The sequence below is a fragment of the Empidonax traillii genome, unplaced genomic scaffold (genome assembly GCF_003031625.1).
Source record: "Empidonax traillii isolate 1590-97213 ecotype Southwest subspecies unplaced genomic scaffold, ASM303162v1 scaffold101:size1699134, whole genome shotgun sequence".
Classification (NCBI taxonomy): domain Eukaryota; kingdom Metazoa; phylum Chordata; class Aves; order Passeriformes; family Tyrannidae; genus Empidonax; species Empidonax traillii.
In genome coordinates, this window is record NW_020955294.1 from 46,504 (window position 1) to 66,064 (window position 19,561).

Consider the following 19,561-nt stretch of genomic DNA (forward strand, 5'->3'; position numbering starts at 1 on the left):
GGCACAGAGAAATATATTTTCATTTATAATTTGTTCCCTGTTCCCGGCCGTAAAAGATTCCCTGGTGTTAGGTCCAGACAGGACCCTTCACCTTACAGACTCCGCGGTACGCCTAGAAGTTAGTAAATATACAGAAATAGTTCTTTGTTAGTACCCCCTTTTTTATTTTAATTTGCTTGGAATAAAACCTGTGTCTTCACCTATCACAGGTGGTTAAAGGTTTTCTGCATCTCTGGGCTGGCCAAGCAGGGCTGGGACAGGGGGATGCTGAAGAAAGGATGTGATTACTTTATCCATGAGAATTTTCTGTCATTTACCAGGAGCTGCAACACATTGCAGGCAAAAACACTTTGCAGCAGACAGAGATGATTAAAATCACACACTCAGGGGGGAGCCCAGGACCCATTCCCAGCAGCCCAGCCAGGCTCCACTCCAGTCCTGCACAGCATCAGCTGAGGTGCTGCTCCATCAAATCTCCCTGTCAGTGCTGCTGATGTTCCACCATTTACACAGGCTCTGGCACCTCCAATTCCAGCAAAATCACAAACCTGGAATCCAATCAAAAGGTATCTGGGGCAACACCCCTCAGCAACGGAGTCAGCCACTGGGATATAACCTGGCCCTTAAAACAGCCTTGTTTATCACTACATTTCTGTACTGAAGAGCACAATCCTAATTAGGAGGCAGAGTACCTCTATTAAGAGGAATTTTTGTTTTAATTATTTTTTATTTAGACTGACATAAAGAGTACAGCCACCTTCTTACCAACCTTCTTCAGAAAGCAACCACATCTAGGGTTGGATGAGTTCACCTACTGACAAAGTCAAGCCCTCCCCCCATCTGCCCCCCCCCCCCCAAAAAAAAAAAAAAAAGCAAAATACATTTTCTCAAGGAAAAAAAAAACAGCAGAAATTCCTCCCAGACAGAAAATTCTCAACTGCTCCATTGCTCTGTTTCCATCCTTCTTTCCCTGCAGAAAGGCAAAAAGCCAGCCTTATTTTAACAGAACTCCAGCAATTAACACTGTTTAGGAAGCTCTGTTCTCACTAAAGCAAAGGTTAATTGTTCCACACTCATTTGTCAGACTTCAAGAGACGAGTTCTACGATATTAGGGTGTGGTTTTCATCTCTTTAATGCAATTTTTACATCTCTGGGAAAAAGTCTGAGTTGGAGTGCCAAAGGCGAGTATTATCTAACTCTTCTAATGGAAAGCTAAAAGTCACATTTTGCAACTGCTGGAGAGGCAGAAAGGGCCTTGGAACAAAGTCACTGAAAAGCAAAAATGTCTTCAAGCTATAATAGACTTTAATGAAGTTAAAAGAAAGGCACCATCAGGAAATGACCAGACTGCAGAGAGCCAGGTGTCCATCTGGCAGACCTGGAAGGGTCCTCTGCAACCTTGTGCTCCATCCCCTGAGCAATCACTGAAAACACGTGTCCTCCCTCACTTGAAAAGCCTTTGGTGGATCCCATCTGCCTAAAAGCCACCCTCAAATAAAAAGAGAGTCTTTCAGAAAAGCAAAGACTAAGAGTAATAAAGACAACTAAAACTGTACCAATCCCTAGAGGACAAGAGTAAAGATTTGCTCGGGGAATTTGAGGCAACTCAGGTTAATTCAGAATTATTGTTTATGTATCCAAACACCAAACATGATTAACTGACATCTCCATTACTAAAAAGGAAAAAAAAAAAAAAAAAGCCAGCTGCCAAGCCAAGCACATGTGAATGAAGCATAACAGCAAATTATTTCTTCTTGTTATCTGTTCTTTTCCTGGATCTCCATGACTGTGTGCAAACAATTCCTGATGTTGCTGTAAGCTGAGCATTCCTGCTAGAGCCAGTGAGAGGCTGAGCTCATTCCAGACTCGTTCTTTTGGAGTTATTTATTGCACTAACAAGCACAAACTTTATCTAACAACACTGGGGAGGAGGGATAAATTAGCAGGGAGGGCTTTTAAGGATGCACCTTCATTAAAAACAAACAAAAAAACATAAACTACCCCCAAAACACAACTGAACAGAAGCCAAGGGGAGGATGCCAATAGATGCCAACAGGCTGTATTGCCTGGCTAAGCCAAAATCTCAATCTGTGTGGGCCCCACTGAGGTGAGCAGAGTGTTCAGTGGACAGATCCTGTCTTAGTGAGCTTATGGACAGGAGAAGAGAGGGGTTAAACAAGTCTGGAGAACTGAAGTCATTGTCTGGATGGTTCAGAAACAACACAGCCAGGCTTACCACAGATTTTATACTCTGCAGTTTGCCTTCTAGGACTGCTGCTCCTAACAATCTAAAGTTCTCACCTGAGCACTCCTCCCACTCCCCACAACAGGTAAAGAAGAAAATGGGAGCAAACAAACTGATCAAAGGAAGACAGATCCCCAGGGTCATTTTTCCCCACTTGGGGCTGCTTTAACACGCCAACATGAATCAGCAGCTTTGCTCCCACCAGGGATGGGGAGAGAAGAGAGGCAAGACTGATGAAGAGAGCAAGCAGACAGACCCTCGAGGATGTGTCAGCCCCTGCTGTGATACAGAATACAATGCACATTTTGGGGAAAATTTGAGAAAATAAAACTCACACCTCTACAAACCTACATGTTCACACTAGGTTTACTAACCGTCAGCCAGTGGGGCACAAGCAGAACCAACCTTCCCTTTCCTTCCTCTGAAAATAACCAACTTTAAATTGTTTATACTCTAACTAAAATGAAAATTATTGGACAACCCAGCAGTTGTCCCAAAAGGACATCTGAGACTGGCTCTGACAGTCCCTGCACACATTCCTGATTTATATTGGCTGTGGAGCCAGTTCTACCAAACCCCTGTCATTAAACAGATTTCCAGTCTGTCTGCACTGTCCCACTGCCACTGCTGGTATTGAAACCAGGTGCCCCAAATAGGAAACACTATGTAGATAACTATGTAAATACTACATAGATAACTTTAAATGGGAGCCAGATTACCCAGGATGTGCAAAGACTCACCCTCTGCAACCTGTCATCCCTGTTGGCCAGTCACCCTCAGCTTTTAGATCCAGGGATATTACTGGGGATACAATCACAGCAGATCTGTGCTCAAATGCTTGGCTCTTCCAACATTTGATGTCACAATGTGTATCTACACACTAAAAAAACTAAACTACTCTTCCAGAGCTGCAGCACAGAACTCAGTCTTCCTGGCTTTGACATCTTTCTTTTCCATCTCCACAGAAAGCACTACTCCTTTGCTAGGACACAACTGGTGACAGGCTTGGTGGCAAGCTTCCAGTAAGCCATTCCTAGTGCAAGTGTGGCATTTTGGCTTAAAGTCATCAGGTACTCTATCTGAGATAATGAAAATAACAGAAACCAGATGTGAGAACCCATCCAGTGATCTCTCCCAAAGTCCTGCCATTTTATGAAAGTGATTGTGAGTTCCTTTCTGTACAGGAAAGGAGTTAATGTCACATCTAACATATAAAAACTGAACCACCAAAGGAGAGATTCTTGCAAATCCTTGCTGAGTATGTACAGCAACAAGACACTGCTGCAAATTCCTCAAAAGCCCCAATAATACAGACCATTATGGAGTATCACCGGATTAGGACATAACAATCAATGATTTTTCTATTTTCCCTCATGTTTCAGTTGCTCTCTCTGACCTCATTTCACTGCTCAGGACTTCAATACAAGAGGTGCTCTGGAACATATTCCCTTGCACCAATGTGAAAGAAAGACAAATCCAGAGGAGGCAGCACCCCAAATAAAAGTGAATGCAGAAGTTTGATGCCTGCTCGGCCCAGGCAGCTCCCAAGGGTTGTACTTGATGATCTCAGAATTAACGGGGTTGGAAGAGACCTCCACGATTCTAAGGCCCCGCTCCACCCCACATCTCACCACCAACCGTGCCCTCCTTTTCTCTGGTGCTGAACCTGGCACAGGAACGCTCAGGGAGGTGACAAACCCTTGTCAAAGGGGGACCCCACGATCAACTCACCAGCACGCGGTCTCCAAGCCGTAAGTCCTTCTCCCCCTTTTTCACGGACCCGCTGTCCGAGAGGTTGGATCCGGACTCGTTGCCCGTCTTCATGGCGCTGTTCAGGACGCTCTCCCGCAGCGGGATGACGCGAGTGGAGAGGGGTGGCGTGGCCGTGCCCGAGTGCAGTGACAAGTTCTGGGCCGTCAGGGAGTCCACGGAGGGGGCGTCGCTGCCCGAGCCCTCGGCCACCGGCTGCCGTGTCAGCTTGGACGGCCGCGTGAAAATGCCCTGCAGTGGCTGGCACTCGAAGTACCGCACTCCCCCGACAGAGCCGTCATTCTTACCCACCGGGTCATCCAGAACAACCCCTGCCCACTGGCCCGGGGCAAACTGCGTCTCCCCAAGGTACTGGATCACTCCCGGCTTCACTCCGTTCACCCAGACGCGTTCGCCCACCACAAAGTCTCCCAGGAAGTCATCGCCCACCTCGGCGACCTTTGAGCCCGACTTCTCGGTGCTGGCGGTGGAGGCGGGACCCTGCTTGTGCAAAGGTGAGCCTGTGAATCAAGGGAAGAGAGGTTTTGGTATGAGGAGGGATCCTAGAAGGCAGCCAAAACACCAGGAGAGGTCAGTTACAAAAAGGAAACCTCTGGGACAACAACCGAGGTTGCGGGTTTACACCCGGTGAAGGTTAAGCCCGAGCGACCCCATTACTTACACATCTTCCTTGGCAGGAAAGCAAATCTGCACAGAGACCTCCATCTGCCGTCCAGTTTCTGCACGTCTCACACAGAATACAGAGAAAAAAACCCATGTCTTCACCCCCCTTTACAGTGCCCACCTATCCCAGCCCCAGAGGGAATTCTGTGTGGCAGCAATTAGTGCCAATAAGCTCAGAAGCACAGGAGGGGTGGTAAGTGCTTACGGATCAAAGGGAGCCCCAGGAACTGCTGTTTTGTAGAATAATGCCAAAGTCATCCTTTTATCCAGAAAAAAAAAAAAAAAAAAAAAAGTGAGGCACTGATGTTTTAGTACCTGGTGCTATGAGAACTCCCTGTGTGTGGATCCAGGAAGCACTGAGAGTCCCACGGAGGGCACTAAAGGCTCCTGTGGGACAGTAGAGCTGCCTTCACAAATCCCTTGCTTTCCCCAGCTGCTGCTGTGCCCTTTGCTGGAGCAAAACCAGCAGTGAGCAGAAACCTGGGGTATATTCAATATAAACAGCATCTCTCCAAACAGGAAGCATCTACAAACCTTCATGCACCGCCTTGCAGGGCCGTGGGTTGGACATGGAATTCCATAAAAGTGGCAATAAAGAGCTCTCCTATTGCAGCATCAGCCCTCCAGCAAAGCTCTGCTGCCTGGGAGAAGGAAAACTGCAAGGATGCTGGAATTCCCTGTCCTGTTCACACTCTCCAGCACACCCCTGATTGGCCAAACTCCCCATAATACACAAGGACACCCTTAAATACGTGACTGGTGTCTGAATGGGAACAGAGTCAAGCGAGGCAAACAAGAAGCAGAGACTCAACTCTTGCTGACCTCAGTGTCAAACTCCCTTATCACAAACTTTGGGCCCCAGGGGAACAAACAACAAGGACACGTGGACTTCATTAAAAAAGGGGGAGGAGGTTAAGTAAAGCCCCAAAAGAAACCACGCACCGAGGAAATAAGCTTGCAAAATAAGATCCAGCAAGTCATATACCACAGACCTTCAGTCATCCTCAGCTCTCAGTAGCACTGAGGTTCCAAATGGGGTTGTCCCCCACAGCTGGTGTAGGGGAGTTGTTGTGCAGGAGACCTGCACAATAAAAGCTACCTGGACTCTTCAGCAAAACTTTAAGCTGAAGTTTCTGGGTGCCACCAGCCAGAAATGCCTAAAGCACACCCAGGAAGAAGGTTTTGCTACCAGGGAAGGCTGACAGAGGACACCCAAAGCAGCTGCAGAGACAAGCCAAACTTGAGTGCTTATGTGAAACGAACTGTGAAACTTGTTCAGCCTCAGCCATCACTGTGGCTCAGTCCACAACACTTCAACAGCTCTTTCATAAGTAATGGGCTTGACAGATCAGGCTCAGCTCCTAGAAAGCCTGAAAAACCTAAAAGCTCTCAAAGCAAGATAATTCAAAGCTTTGCAGAAGGTCTAACGTCAAAAGAAAGAAAAGAGCACCAGGACTTCAGCAAATAGCTTAACAACTTAATTTCTGCTGAAACAGATTAAGAGTTAAGAAAGATGAATATTTACACTTTGGTTCACATTAAACTCCAGAGTCAACCCTTGACAGTTTCTGTGGCATAACTGCAGTGGTTTGTGGCTCCTGGAAGTCAGCAGTACCTCTGCCTGGCCTAAACCTTATCTGAACAAGGAGAGAGCAGCAGATAAGGCACAACTGCACAAACTCCTCTCATGAACAGGATCTCCTCCAACCTGCTCTCTGGGCCTGGTACAACTCTTGAGAAGATCAGCCAAAGGGGGCAAGCACAGCACTACACACGGGGGATGTCCAAGAGACCCATAATGGGCACAGGAAGGGCAGCACCATAAATACTGTTCCCAACTGAAAAGGTTGGTGGCAACAAGGACAGTGGTGGTGCTCCCAGACAGCTCCCTGGGAGAAACTTTCTCCTGGCCTTTGGGTCCTGCTCTGAAAGTTTTCATCCACCTCACATGTTCTTCATTAACTTTTTTTTTTTTTTTGGGGGGGGGAGGGCATTCAAGCTTCATCTCAGACTCATAAAAGTCAGTATACCAAGATGAGCTCCATCAGAGGGACAGCATTACATTCAAGAAACAGTTTCACCCTAAGAAATGAAAACCAAAGGCCATAAGGATGCTTAGAGTTTTCCACCTTTACAGAAGTCATCAAATATAGAGGAGTTGGAAGGAAACAGGGCTCCATCAATGTAAATCAAAAAAACAACCATAAGAAGAAAATAAGGCCACCATTGCCATTTCAATGCTTAACAGCACAAGAGAGTAAAGCAGCCAGATTAGGAACCAACAAGTCATATTTTTAAAACACTCTAACTTTAATAACCACACATGGCTACAGAGGTTTATTGCCAAAAACATCTGTGACAGGTATGTCTCTCCTATCACGGGTATAAGAATAAATTAAATTAGAAACACGACCTACAGCCTGTTTTCATGCTCAGCAAAGGGCCTCAAAATGCAGATCTCACGGCACTGGCACGTCTGTGACACACCAGGCCAACGACAGCCAAATTCAACCTACTGTACTGGGAACTGTAATCACATGAAATTTGGGGGGCTCTGCATCCACGTTCACAAAAGATGAAAGCTGTTTTTCTAGTCTTACTGGAGCCTGAGCTCCAGCACACTGGCAGTTCTTTATTAGAGGGTGTGGTTAATGATCAAGACACGGGTCACATTAGCTCTCACAAACACCTCTGCAGCGTGGCTGGGATAAGCAAGCCCTTCAGCAGCAAAGCCCAAGCAAAGAAAGGCAGGAAGGCTGCCCAAGGCTGAACAAACACCACAACAGGATTTAAAACCACATCCAGACTCACCGTGTTCCACCGCAAGAGCAAACACCTTCAAAACTGACTCGCACCAGAACAGAAACCAGAAACAGAACAGCCCATTTGAGTCTTGGTGCAACGTTGTGTTCCCCCCCAAAACTGAGATGTTAGTGAAACTTTACTAACAGCTCATTTTAGGTGCCTGTCTGGCAGGCAGGGCTGCTGAACTACAGTGAGTTCAACTCCTCAGGGAAACAATCCCATTCCCGGCTCCCGAGCAGTGCAGGCAGAAGCAGCATTAGTTTTGAGTATGAGGTGAATTATTAACAAATATAAGTTGTTAGTGAGGAACTGCCTGAAGGTTCACCTTCTTCATTATGGCCATCTAGCAGAAACTTGGTGTTTTACATGACCTTCACTGCCCACATATGAAATAACCACAGAGCAGTTAATGGGCTTTTGTGCACCAGGTTTTCAGAGAAGCCACCCAGGATTCCTGAGCTTTTCCAGCCTATAGGCACCTAGGGAGCTGGTCTGTGCCTGTGTCACTTGGATTTCCTGTTTCTGGAAAAAAGAAAAGTGATCTTGTTCTAGTCACACTCCCCAGATAAACACCAGCAAGTTCCAAGAAACCCACTAACATCAAAACAAGGGTCCAGATCTCAGGTGTGAAGCTGAGTTACACTAGAGAAACACACCCAACAAAACATAAACAGAGTATTTTCTACTCCAACCCTGCCATTACCTGGTGATGCCAATCAAGAGGCCACAGGAAGTCTCTGAATGTCACTATCAGGCATCTAACTCAGCAGCTCACCTGGAAGCCAGAGATGGGGAAAGCTCTTCCTGCTTGGTCCAGGAGGATGTCCCTGTGCTGCTCAGTCCAGCACAGACCTCACTTGCTACCCAGGACTGTGACAGCAGCTCCTGCCTCCTCCTCTTGCTGGGACTGGGCTCCAAGACACAACAAGCAGTGGAGCAGGATCTCTTGCACTTGGGCTTTTCAACTTTACAACCCTATTGTGTTCATTAGCCAGTTCATTCTTTTCCATTTAAATGGTTTTTCCTGTAGGTCACAGCTCTCAGGGCTGAACAACAACTTGCAAATCAAAGTCATACACGGCATCCACTAAATGCACATCTTATCCAGCTCCAATCTCTCTTTTCCCTTTGGTTTTCATAAAGCCCACACATGATGCATTAACCACCACCACAGCAGACCTGGTGCTTAGGGCCCTTTTCTGCAAACTCATCCCATCAGTTTTAGGGGCCCAGAGCGACAGGGTACCCCACACTGCCAGGGCACCAAACACTGCAGGAGCCAAATTCCTATCAGCCAAGAGCTGGAGGGGTTAAAGGTTTAACTGAGGTTTCAGCCTGTTCACATGGCTCTTGTTATTGTGTCAATGAAAGCCATGTGTCCAGTATCCTTGGAAGCACAAGGACTTCTGCAAGCAGAGCACGGACTCTCCCAGCCCTTGGAAATGTCTGCTGCAGGAAGGGGTGAGCAGAAGCTCTGTACAGTACAGAAGCAAGAAACCCCCCTTCAAGAAAGCTCAGGAAGTTGAAGCAGGAGGATCAGCAGGAATAACCTTCTCTGCAGGATCCCCAACAAGACACAGCCTCGTGCTCTGTTTAAGTGCCATCCACATTCACTGAATCCATACATCCCCTTACTCCCGCCACATCTTTCGACCTCCCACAGCACTCCAGTTGCTCATTTCTTATCACCAGGCAATTGAAACAAAGGGGAAAGGAAACTTGTTTCTAAAGGGGAGGAGGGAGAGGAAGAGAGGAACAGTTTAGCATGAGAAGCAGTGCACAGTGAGTGCTGCCCGTGTATTTCCTACTCCCTGCAGAACTCTTTTGTAGTCTTACTGCTCCCGAGACACATGCCAGGCACCCCAACTGCCAAAGGACTCAGAAATGCAACAGCCTGGTGGGTTGCCATGGGAATCAGGAGACAGGCAGTTAATTGATAAAATGGAGGCACATTAGATTTAAAAGAAAGAGGGGGGAGAGAGGGTAAAAAAAAAAAAAAAAAAAGATATACTAGAGTAGCATCTTGTGCCAAGAAGGGAGGGAGAAATGAGAACACAAATGATATTTACCCAAGGGCTTTACACTGTCCCCAGGAGAGGTCTTTTCTATTTTAATTTTCAGAGGTTTTTTTTCTTACCCTCAAACCCCCACCACATCCCAAGACAGCCTGACATGCAGCACAGAGCTGCCCATCCACTCCCGGGCTGCATTCCCTACCCATGGCAATCAATAACCTTCTCATCCACTGACCAGCAAGAAAAGCTGCGCCAGCCTGGCAGAATCATCACCGTCACAAGACCTGAAGACATTTCACCCTCGTGTCACCAGCCTGTCCTACAGATGCCACTAACCTGTGACAGGGCAGCCACCCATGCAGCTTGTGAGCATCTCAAAGTGCAGCCCTGCAACCAAACCAGCCAGAAGGCTTCTGGTACAAGCTCTGCCCCTCCCAGCCCGGGCAGGGCTTCAGGACAGTCCCGTGACCAGGGGACTGTAATGCTCATTTGAGGCCAAGACAGATTTTGTCAGCTGGAAAACCCCACTGCTGGCCACAGGGGTGCCAGCTACGAGGAACTGTTTGGTTTTCCTGCCACAGGGATTAGGTAAGAGCTTCAGAGGCACTGGGGCAGCCTGGCTCACTGCTTGGTTCAGTGCTCAGATGAGGTGGGGAGGACAGTCAGATACTGCCCCTACTCAGGCTGCAGTCTGTGCTCTCAGGGCACCAAACATTTGTGGTGGACGATCCTTTCCTAACAGATCTAACAGATCACCACAGTCCTCTCTGCAGGCTGAAGGTGTAAGACAACAGGGTGTTGCCCTTATAACCACGTAGCTATCAGCTCCTGGTGCAGTGGTTTTTACCTACTGCTTTACAATCACTATGAACTTACCTGGGCCTGCAGTGCCATCTCATCTCCAAGCATAACTCTACAGGAACTCATTGACGGAGAACAGAGCTGATCAGAGCTTCCCCTCAGAGAAGGTAAAGGAGGACAGTCCAGAGCATCTGCTGTCAGACTCAAGCCTCAGTCCCTACCGCCTACAGCAGCTGCTCTACCAGGTGAGAGAGGAGGCACAACCTGCTGCCCCTCCAGGAGGTGCCACCTGCACAGGGAGACAAGGATTACATCCCTTGGCAGCGTCAGGAGCAGCCACACAGGCGGACAGGGAGGAGAAGGGCTGGTACCTGCTGCCTCCACAGCCCTCCGGGATGGTGAGGCCTCACCACATGGAATTTCTAGGCTCCCACACAGGGACTGGAACTTCTCTAAGCAGCTTGGATTACACGAACGTGACGCTGTTGGCAATCAAGCAAGTGAAAGCCAGCCCACTCTGCCATACCCAAATTCAAGTGATCGAGCATAGCAACGAAGCAGCTGTTTCCTGCAAGATTTATCACGGCCCTTTCAGGCAAAAACACAGAGGGAAGAGGTGCCTGCGAGAGAAAGCCATGCTTTGCAGGCAATAGCTGACTGCCTGGCAGCACACTGGGGGAGGAAGGAGCCCCAGAGATTTATGGCTGACTTGGAAACAACGACTGAAAGCCCTGCAAGTTCAAAGCTGAAAAGTTGGGACCGTGATCTGGCACGGGGGTGAGCTCTGCATCTGGCACCCTGGAGATCTATTGCCCTTGCAGCTTCCCTGGAACAGCCCCCATGGTGTGGATATTGAGATGTGACACAACTGCAGCATCACTGGCTTTAGCTCCTTTGAAAAGAGGAGACAGACAGAAAGACACCTGTGACAAGGAGGAGGAAGAGACAGCAAGGAAGTGAACAAGAATTATGACCGAGCGAGCAAAACCCAGTGAGAACCACTGCAAAGCTGCCTGGCACTGAACGCAGGGAGGTGCCCACTGAGGCACATATTTGCCTTCAGAGGGGCAGCTGGGAAAAGCACTGAACCTCAGACAGACGCCCCAGACAAAGGGTTTCTTATAAAGGTCTCATTCAAGAGGCTGACTGGTAGGAAATCTGCTCTGCCATGGGCAAGATGCACATTCCTGGTGCCCACTGGAGACGGGAGGATGGAGGACCCAGGGGTTTACCAGCTATGTTATAATTCTGAAAAGAAACAAACAGCAAATCTATGTACTTATGTGTGAGGATTTGAAGTTTTTTTTTTTCAAATAAACAATGGTATTCAACAAGATATGCAAAGCAGATCGGTTTTGGCAGCACAGGGCACGAGGGAGGCGAGTGACTAGTAGAAAATGCACAAGGTTTCTTTCACTGAGGGATAATTAACTTGCAGCATATGGATGGATCTATTCATCTCAAGATTACAGTCTTAATTTTTATATAATTATTATTTTTAAAACCGTTAAGTATATTAATTCAACATTCACGCTTCAATGCTCTAACATTTTTTAGTCTTCAAATAGGGCCCATCTATCACCTCCAGAGCAGCCCCTTGTTTTCCCAGAGTATAATGAAAACAAAAACCCCACCATTTTAAGGGTGTTGCAGGTTTAACAAAAAGAACGGAGCACCCATGTCTCCTCTCCCAGCTTGTACCAGCCCCCATCTCTAGAAATAACTTAGACACATTTGAAAAACTAGAATTAATAAACCCTGGGTTACTATGTTAAAGTAACCCAGCGTGTATTGCAAAATAATACAGGTTTCATTCTTCCTTAGGTAAATAATAAAATCACTTTCAATAAAGAATTTCCCACTTGGAAGCATTACTCACTTTACTCACCATAGCTTGTTCCTAACTAGAAAATACAGTTTTCCACTCAAACAAGCCATCAGCTGTAAAGATTCACTAAGTCCTGTCCCACTATGTCAAAGTAACCTGGGGTGTATTACAAAATAATACAGGCTCCATTCTTCCTTAAATAAGTAATAAAATCACTTCAGCTAGAGAATATTACACTTGGAAACATTACTCACTTTATTCCCCATAGCTTGTTCTGAATGGCAAACTATATTTTCTAGTTAAACAAGCCTTTAGTTGTAAAGATTGACTAAGTCCTATCCCACCAGCCCCACATCCAAACTGGGTTTAACCTTGCCCAGACTGGCGCGACTACTGCAAGACTTAAGGGACAGAAAGGAGCATTAGAAAGCAGCCCTGAGAGCAAGAACACCAACTGGGAGATAAATACTTACAGGGAAGGTTCCTACCTGGCACAGTGAGCCTCCTTCCAGCAGCCCAAGCCACGCACCGTGTCGCACAGCTCCCCCCGAACCACCAGCACTCACACAGCGTTCTCCGGCTGCAGAGCTGCAGTCACGCCATATGTTCAGCTCTCTCTAACTCTAGCACAAGGCTGGCTTCTTGGGGAGTCTTTTTCTTTTCAAAGAAGCAGGGAGAAGCTCGGGAAGGAGCTCAGCCCGACCCCACAGAGCCCGGCACGCACACACGTGCACAGCCGCGCGCGGTTCCTCGGGCTGTGGGAATCTACGGGCACAAGTGTGGTTTCAGGGCTGTTATGAGGGAAGTGAGGACAGCTGCTCTCAGTGAGCTGATCCAATGACAAAAAAACAAAAAAAGAAAAAAAAAAAGGAGAGAAAAGGGAGGCAGACACAGGTCTTTAATGAGACATTTATAAACAATTTCCCAGGCAGAGCATTAGCACAGAGAGAGGAGCAGTCTCGGGACACCTTCTGAACTGGAGGAATTTATCTCGAGCACCCAACACTGTAAAGGGCAGCCAAGCAAAGCACAGTGCTCTCTCACCACCAGAAAAGAAAAAAAAAAAAAAATCAACCAAAACAATCAAGCAGCAGGGTTTTGATATTTCACAGCCTTTTTAAGTGTAGGAGTTTTGCTTGGGCATCATTCCCACATAAAACCCACTTGGATGGACTCTAAACAGCCATGGCATCGACTGGAAGAGATGAGCAGCCAAGCAGTACATTGCTCAAGCAGGTGCACACAGAAAGGCCACTGACTTATTCACTCTGAAATGATGGCATTAGCTCCCTCCCAGTAAAATGTAAAAGAGAAGGGATCAAAAAAAGAGCCTGGCCTGGTCCAGAAAGTAATTATTGCTTTCTGACCAGGGGATCAGCAGCTCCCTGTACAGGGAATGTGATGCAGAAGTAGCACCTGAAAATCTTCCTTGTGTGTGAAGGGCCAGACACGTAGCAACAGACCACATTAATAAGATCTTCCCTCCTCTTTCTCTCTTGACTGATAACCACTTCTCATTTCTACCTGATGGATCACAGAAGCATTTCCTAGGTACAACCACAAGCTTTTTTCTCTCAGTTTCTGGTACTGCTTCGCTCCGCTTCCCTCTGGCAGGAACTGGGATAATCTCCACAGCAATTGCTCTTTGCAAGAGCTCTCCCCATTGCAGCCGTGAAAAGTATTTTCTCATGTCCTCATGCATTTCCCTCTGCCTCCAGCTGTACTTAAGAGGAAAGGTACAAAAATTTAACACCTGACATGTAAAAGAGAAGGAGGATGCTGGGTCAGCTCCTTATCTGCACGCTGAGAGGCTGGTTTTCAGTGCAGCCAGCTACCCTGGAAGACAATAGTTTGGACCACTGGGATGGCAATGGCACACAGTCAAGCACCAGGCTTTCTCCCTTGTATGTTTTTTTTCCCCTCCTCAGTAGAAACATGGCATTAATACAATAACACTATCCCTTTGAATCATCCACCCAACTTGCCTGAGAAAAGGACACTCCAGGAGCCATCTGCAGCACCCCAGGATCCCTGGGGAACCACAGGAGAGGTAAAGACCAACATCTCACAATTGCCAAGCAAACTCGAGCACAACCCTGGGGGCTGCCCCGTGCTAAACACAGTTTGATTCATCACTCCATCAGCCATTTATTCCTGCAGCCATACATCCAGGCACAGAGCAGGCTATACAGCACACAATGGACTGATTGTACACAGCCCCACGCTATGTAGAATGCAGAGTTTGTTGGGCTGGTTTTGTTTTGCCTAATCTAATAAAAAGGATATTTGAGAGCAGATTAACACTGAGTCATCTACTTTATTCCAAATATCTGGCTTAAACAGCTAAGTATCCAATTCAAAAGGCAATGAGCTTGAACAGGCACCGTTTGCAGAAAAGCCAAATCACCTATTTGCAGCGAATGCCTAATCTTTTTCTGAGAAAAACAAAACCATGATCTGGATCTGACCCTAAAAAACATGAGCTATGATACAAACACAGAACCCTACGGCAAGTGTTCTCAAACCCAACAGCTCCAAGTCTCAGTGATCACCAGAAATGCCATGTTACACCATTCCAGGAGTGGTGGCAGGCAAAGCGAGCAGCAGTGAGAAGGGTGAAATGATGTGAAGTGAGAGATCCCAGACAAAGCTGTGGGAACTCACCAGTGGAGCTGCACTGAAGCCTCAGCACAGGGTCCCACCAGGCACCCTGACTACCCCTGAGCACACAGGATGCTCCCATCCCAGGACACTTTACCGGTGAGAAAGGCTCACACGTGGACCATCCCTCTCTCTCGTGCCGCTTTTCCAGCACTTTAAGAGATGATCAGTTTTATGCTTTTATCCTCTGAACACACCCAGCCAGGACAGCAGTTGATCACTGAGGATGACACCTCCAAGCCCTTCTTAGGGGGTCAAGATTTTATCAACATCTTACCATCCTTATCTAACATTTTTTCATTTAAAGTCTGCATCAATGCCTTCTAATTTCTGGCAAGTTGTTGTTGTGGGGGTTTTTTGGGTTTGTTTTGTTTTGTTTTGTTTGTCTTGGTTTGTTTTGGTGTTTGGGTTTTTTTTGTTTTGTTTTTGAGCAAATACCTCCAAATATAACTCACTGCAGTAAGTGTTTCTGTGAAATAAATTATACAGCAATACAAAAGGATCCTGCCGTCTTCAGGGACATGAATCCTAAACAACTGTCCAGGTTTAAGTGTGAAAAAAGACAAGCATGTGCAGGACTGAGACAGTTGCCCAACATGCTCAATGACTCTGCAGCCTCAGCCGAATTCCAAAGGCACTGATGTTTACAGACACAGCACTTCAGCCAGGGGAAGCAGTGTCAGAGAGGAAAGCTGCTGCTCCCCTGCCAGGACCAGGAGGTCAGAAGGCCAGAAAAACCTGCTGGCCAGGATAACTGTTCCACTTTCACCTCTGACTCACAGGGTGACATTGGCAAGACCTACTTTTCTAAGTTGTCTTGTGTGTAAAACGTGGATAATACCGACCTTTCTCAGAGCCTCAGGCTTCACAGGAGGCGGTGAAGCATTCACAGAGAGATTTCATATGCACATGGCAGGCTTATAATTGCAGAAAGTGAGAATGACTTACAGCTCCTGCTTGGTAGGAATTTCTGGAGCAGCTTGAGAACACTCCTACTCCTGCAGCAGAATTAACTCCTGCATAACCCTGCCCTGTAATTACAGCGCTGGCAGCGTGCTGGATCACACAAATTAACTCTTCAATTCTGGGTGTAGGTTCAGTTTTTAAGAGGTACTCGTGGCCAAGTTCATCACTGCCTTCCTCTGGGACCATTTAAAACCCCCTTACACAAACATTTCCTTTCTCACAAAGAATTCTGCAAACAAGGCCATGGAGTGAAGTGCTCTGCTGCACCCTCTGGTCCCCTCACAACCTAGATGTAGCACACAGGACACAGCATTTACTGTGCTGGAAAACAGCATTGCCAAACAGTCACACTTTGTAGCAGAGAGACCATCAACTGAGTTCTGAGTGGAGCTGCTGAAGTCACAGACAGCCCAAATTTGACAACTCTTATTATTTTACAGTGAGAATTGTGATACACAGTGTTTTCTTACAGACCTCACTCCTGTATAAAAATCAATTTCTTTCTTTTATGGGAACAGGATATTTACTTACATTTTAGCACCTTCATTAAAAAGTAAATATCCTACCGAATCCAAAATAAATAGAGAAAAACATCCATAGTCTAAACATTTTAAGGCTTCTCTGGAGACCAATTCATCTATTTGATGGCTTGCAAGGAGGACGTTCACATGCAGGGTCAGTGTGTGCTGGTTAATTCCAACCTACTGCGTAGCAATAGTCTGACCACCGTAATCCTACGGACTCTCATCCCAAATCCACCTATGCCAAAGGAAATCTTCCCCTTTATTTCAATGAATGTTGGCTCAGGCTTCCAATGATTAATCTGCTCAGGATTAGTTCAGTTGATGGCAGAACACGCAGGAGCAGATCCCGCCCGGGAGCTGCATCCTCGCTCCGAGGGGCGTAACCACAAGCACCCTGACGGTGCTGCACTTGCACCAGCCCAGCTGAAGAGGATTCAGTTCATCATATTCCAACCCCCGTAAGCTGAACATCTGTGGGAAGCAGATTTTCTTTCCCTGCTGTTCTGTGAGGAGCCACAGACAGAGGGACCAGGAGGGTGTCTGACCTCCATATGCCTTCAGTGTGTGCTCGTGCCTTGCTCCACAATGAGCGTGCAGAACGTTAAGGATTAGCTGTATCAAATCCTTCTAAGAGCATCTAATGATTAAGGCAATTAAAATCAGACTCACAGTTGTCTCTGGATGTCACCTGTAAAGCTGATTAGATCAAGATTGATTCAATACCCTTTTATACTGCTTGGAATGCATCGAATCACTTCTTGGGAAGGGGATGCTGCCAAAGGTCCTCCCTCCCTTCCTTCAGGAGGGGGAACCACCACCTTCAAAAAACCTGGTACAAAACTTCGACTGCAGGATGGCAAACGGAGGGGCTCATGAAAAGGGATGTGTGAGCTGAATACAAACTCTGTGCAAAGGGTCAAGCGTTTTGCCCACAAGGATGCCAGAAAACGTTTGGTGTAGGACACGCAGTGGGGATTAGAGGCAAACACAGGCCTCACAAGAGCATCAGTGTCCACCAGCAAGTGGATTCGTATGGAGGGACATGACCTACACACAGGGCACTTCAGTCACCCCACAGCAACGACGGGTGGACATGCTCAGGTTCCCAAGACCCCTCAGCAGAGCTGTTCTGGTGGTTGTCACAGTTCCCACCCCTCAGCTGCACTGACCCCCAGCCTCCAGGATCCCCTCCCAGCCTCACCTCTCCGTTCCAGCTGTGCATCAGGCCTGGATTAGCAAACCAGCAACCCTTGTTTGCAGTTTTTCCTGGTCAGCCCTTGAAAACACTCTTGTTTTCTTTCAGATACCTGATAACTCCCTGAACATTGACTGCCTGTGTGTACCTGGATACTGGAGCTCCTGCTACTAAAGGAGAGATAATCTGCTGATACTGTAATAGAGGCATTTGATCTTCAAACATTCTCGTTGGCACCTCAGCCCCCCCATTCCTCAGGGAACTGAGGGTGCTGTGTACACAGACCCATTAACATAAAGCAAGACCTAATCAAACTTCCCTGACACCGATGACGCACTTCCAGCAGGATCACTAATCTGGCTCCAGGAATATCCATTCAGGCCTGAGCATGGATTTAATTGAGGACAGAGCTCAGATGGGAGCTGACAACACCGATTGCTCCACGAGGCCTGATGCAAAACAGCAAAACCAAGTGTTTGCCAGAAATAACAGCAGCCTCTGGTCCCACGACGTGGGGTCTTCTCTCTCAATTCACCAGCACACAACACCCCAAGTTAATATTAATCAAGAGACACAAAGCCTTTGAATAGCTAAGAATTAGCTCCCTATGTCTGTGCCAGTCAATCAGCAGCTCTGGACACCACAATCCTATTTCCTTTGTTTCAAAGAAAACAGTGGTTTAGTGCCTTTCATATTTATTTGGGAATTAGAATTAATAGATTGATACAAAACCAGACAGCCTCAGCACTGTCTTGCACCTCTATAAAAAAAAAGCCTGTGTTAAGACACCACCAAACCATCAATAATTACCTGAGAATAACCTCCCCAAGCGCTCTCTTATTACTGAGGCACAAATTCCTTATCAAGGACACTTTCCCTCCCTCTGTTTTACTGCAAAATAATTCTCGAAGCAACAGAAACTGCTTCTTTCTGCTGTGCATCCATTCAATTTACATCATCGACATACTGACAAACTCGAGGGGCGAACAACTGATTTCCAAGTGAATTTACCAAGATGTCGATAGTAAAGCTGTGACAGGCAAATGAAACAGAATGGAGATTTCCCACTGGGAAAGGCAAGAGCAAGGCACTGGTCCTACAGGAGAGCCAAGGTGCTGGTGAGATTTAGGCTCCCCCAGCAGAACTGAGGCAGGTACAGCTCATTAATGACAGGGCCTGGACACGTGCAAAGACACTTGGCCACACAGAACTGCTGGGTCTCCAACTAGAATCAGCCCTTGGCAAATAATCACATTTCTAGAAAACCAATCAGAAAACAAAGTTAAACCCTTTGTGCAAACTCTGCCCTTGGGCACAGCAGGAACTGCCCCCCCGGGCCGGGCCGGTCTCAGCCCTCCAGCACCCAAAAACCAACCCACAGCTATGACCCAGCACAGCTCAGGCTTATCAAACCCTCATTACAGCATATTTAGCTTAATTACCCTATGGAGCCAGTCATCCCGTGCTCTTTAATGGCCCTGGGAGTGTTCCACTCTGCTTCACTCCCATTTTTAGTGCACAAAAGCAACACAGTGTTTGCAGAGGCAGACGTTATGCCAGCAAACATTCCTAGTTCTGTGCATTTATTCTTTATCAAAAAAAATGTATTTTTACTTATGTGAAAGTAAGAAGGCATTCCCAGGCTCCCAGCAACGCTGTATAGTTTAGCTAGCAATGCACAGTTTTTGGCAATAAAACTAGGCAGCTGCTAAAAAACAGTTTTGATATCTTAGTCATGGCTAAATACGAAATTCACATCACAGATACTTGCACTTGCCCATTCAGAAAGACAGGATCCATCTGTAAAATCCAAGATCTAAGGTGGATTCTGACTGGATGCATTTAAGTCTCACAGAAAATTTAATAAGTTTGGACTTTTTTTGCCTCCAGCACCGAAGTCTCCGTGTTGCCCAGCTCCATCTGCAAACACAAATATTCCTATTTTCCTCTCTCTTTGGCCAGAACTCTCAAATTGAGCAAGAGATTTAAGAACCATAAATGAACCCCAGAGCCAGCTGACAGCCAAATGAAGTATGAAAGGCAAATTTCTCCTCCAACCACGTTACTCTAATGCTGCTCTGAGCAGA

The 19,561-nt window shown here is 46.9% G+C and overlaps 1 protein-coding gene across 4 annotated transcripts in view; it reads right to left on the reverse strand.

The window, feature by feature from the left end:
• The window catches only part of CLIP2 (CAP-Gly domain containing linker protein 2), a 71,123-nt gene that overhangs the window by 31,117 nt on the left and 20,445 nt on the right, over nt 1-19,561 (reverse strand). For all 4 annotated transcript variants that reach the window (XM_027882076.1, XM_027882074.1, XM_027882075.1 and 1 more), the window contains one exon: nt 3,978-4,516. In XM_027882076.1, coding sequence (XP_027737877.1) covers nt 3,978-4,516 — 539 coding nt within the window. The remainder of the gene's footprint in view (nt 1-3,977; nt 4,517-19,561) is intronic.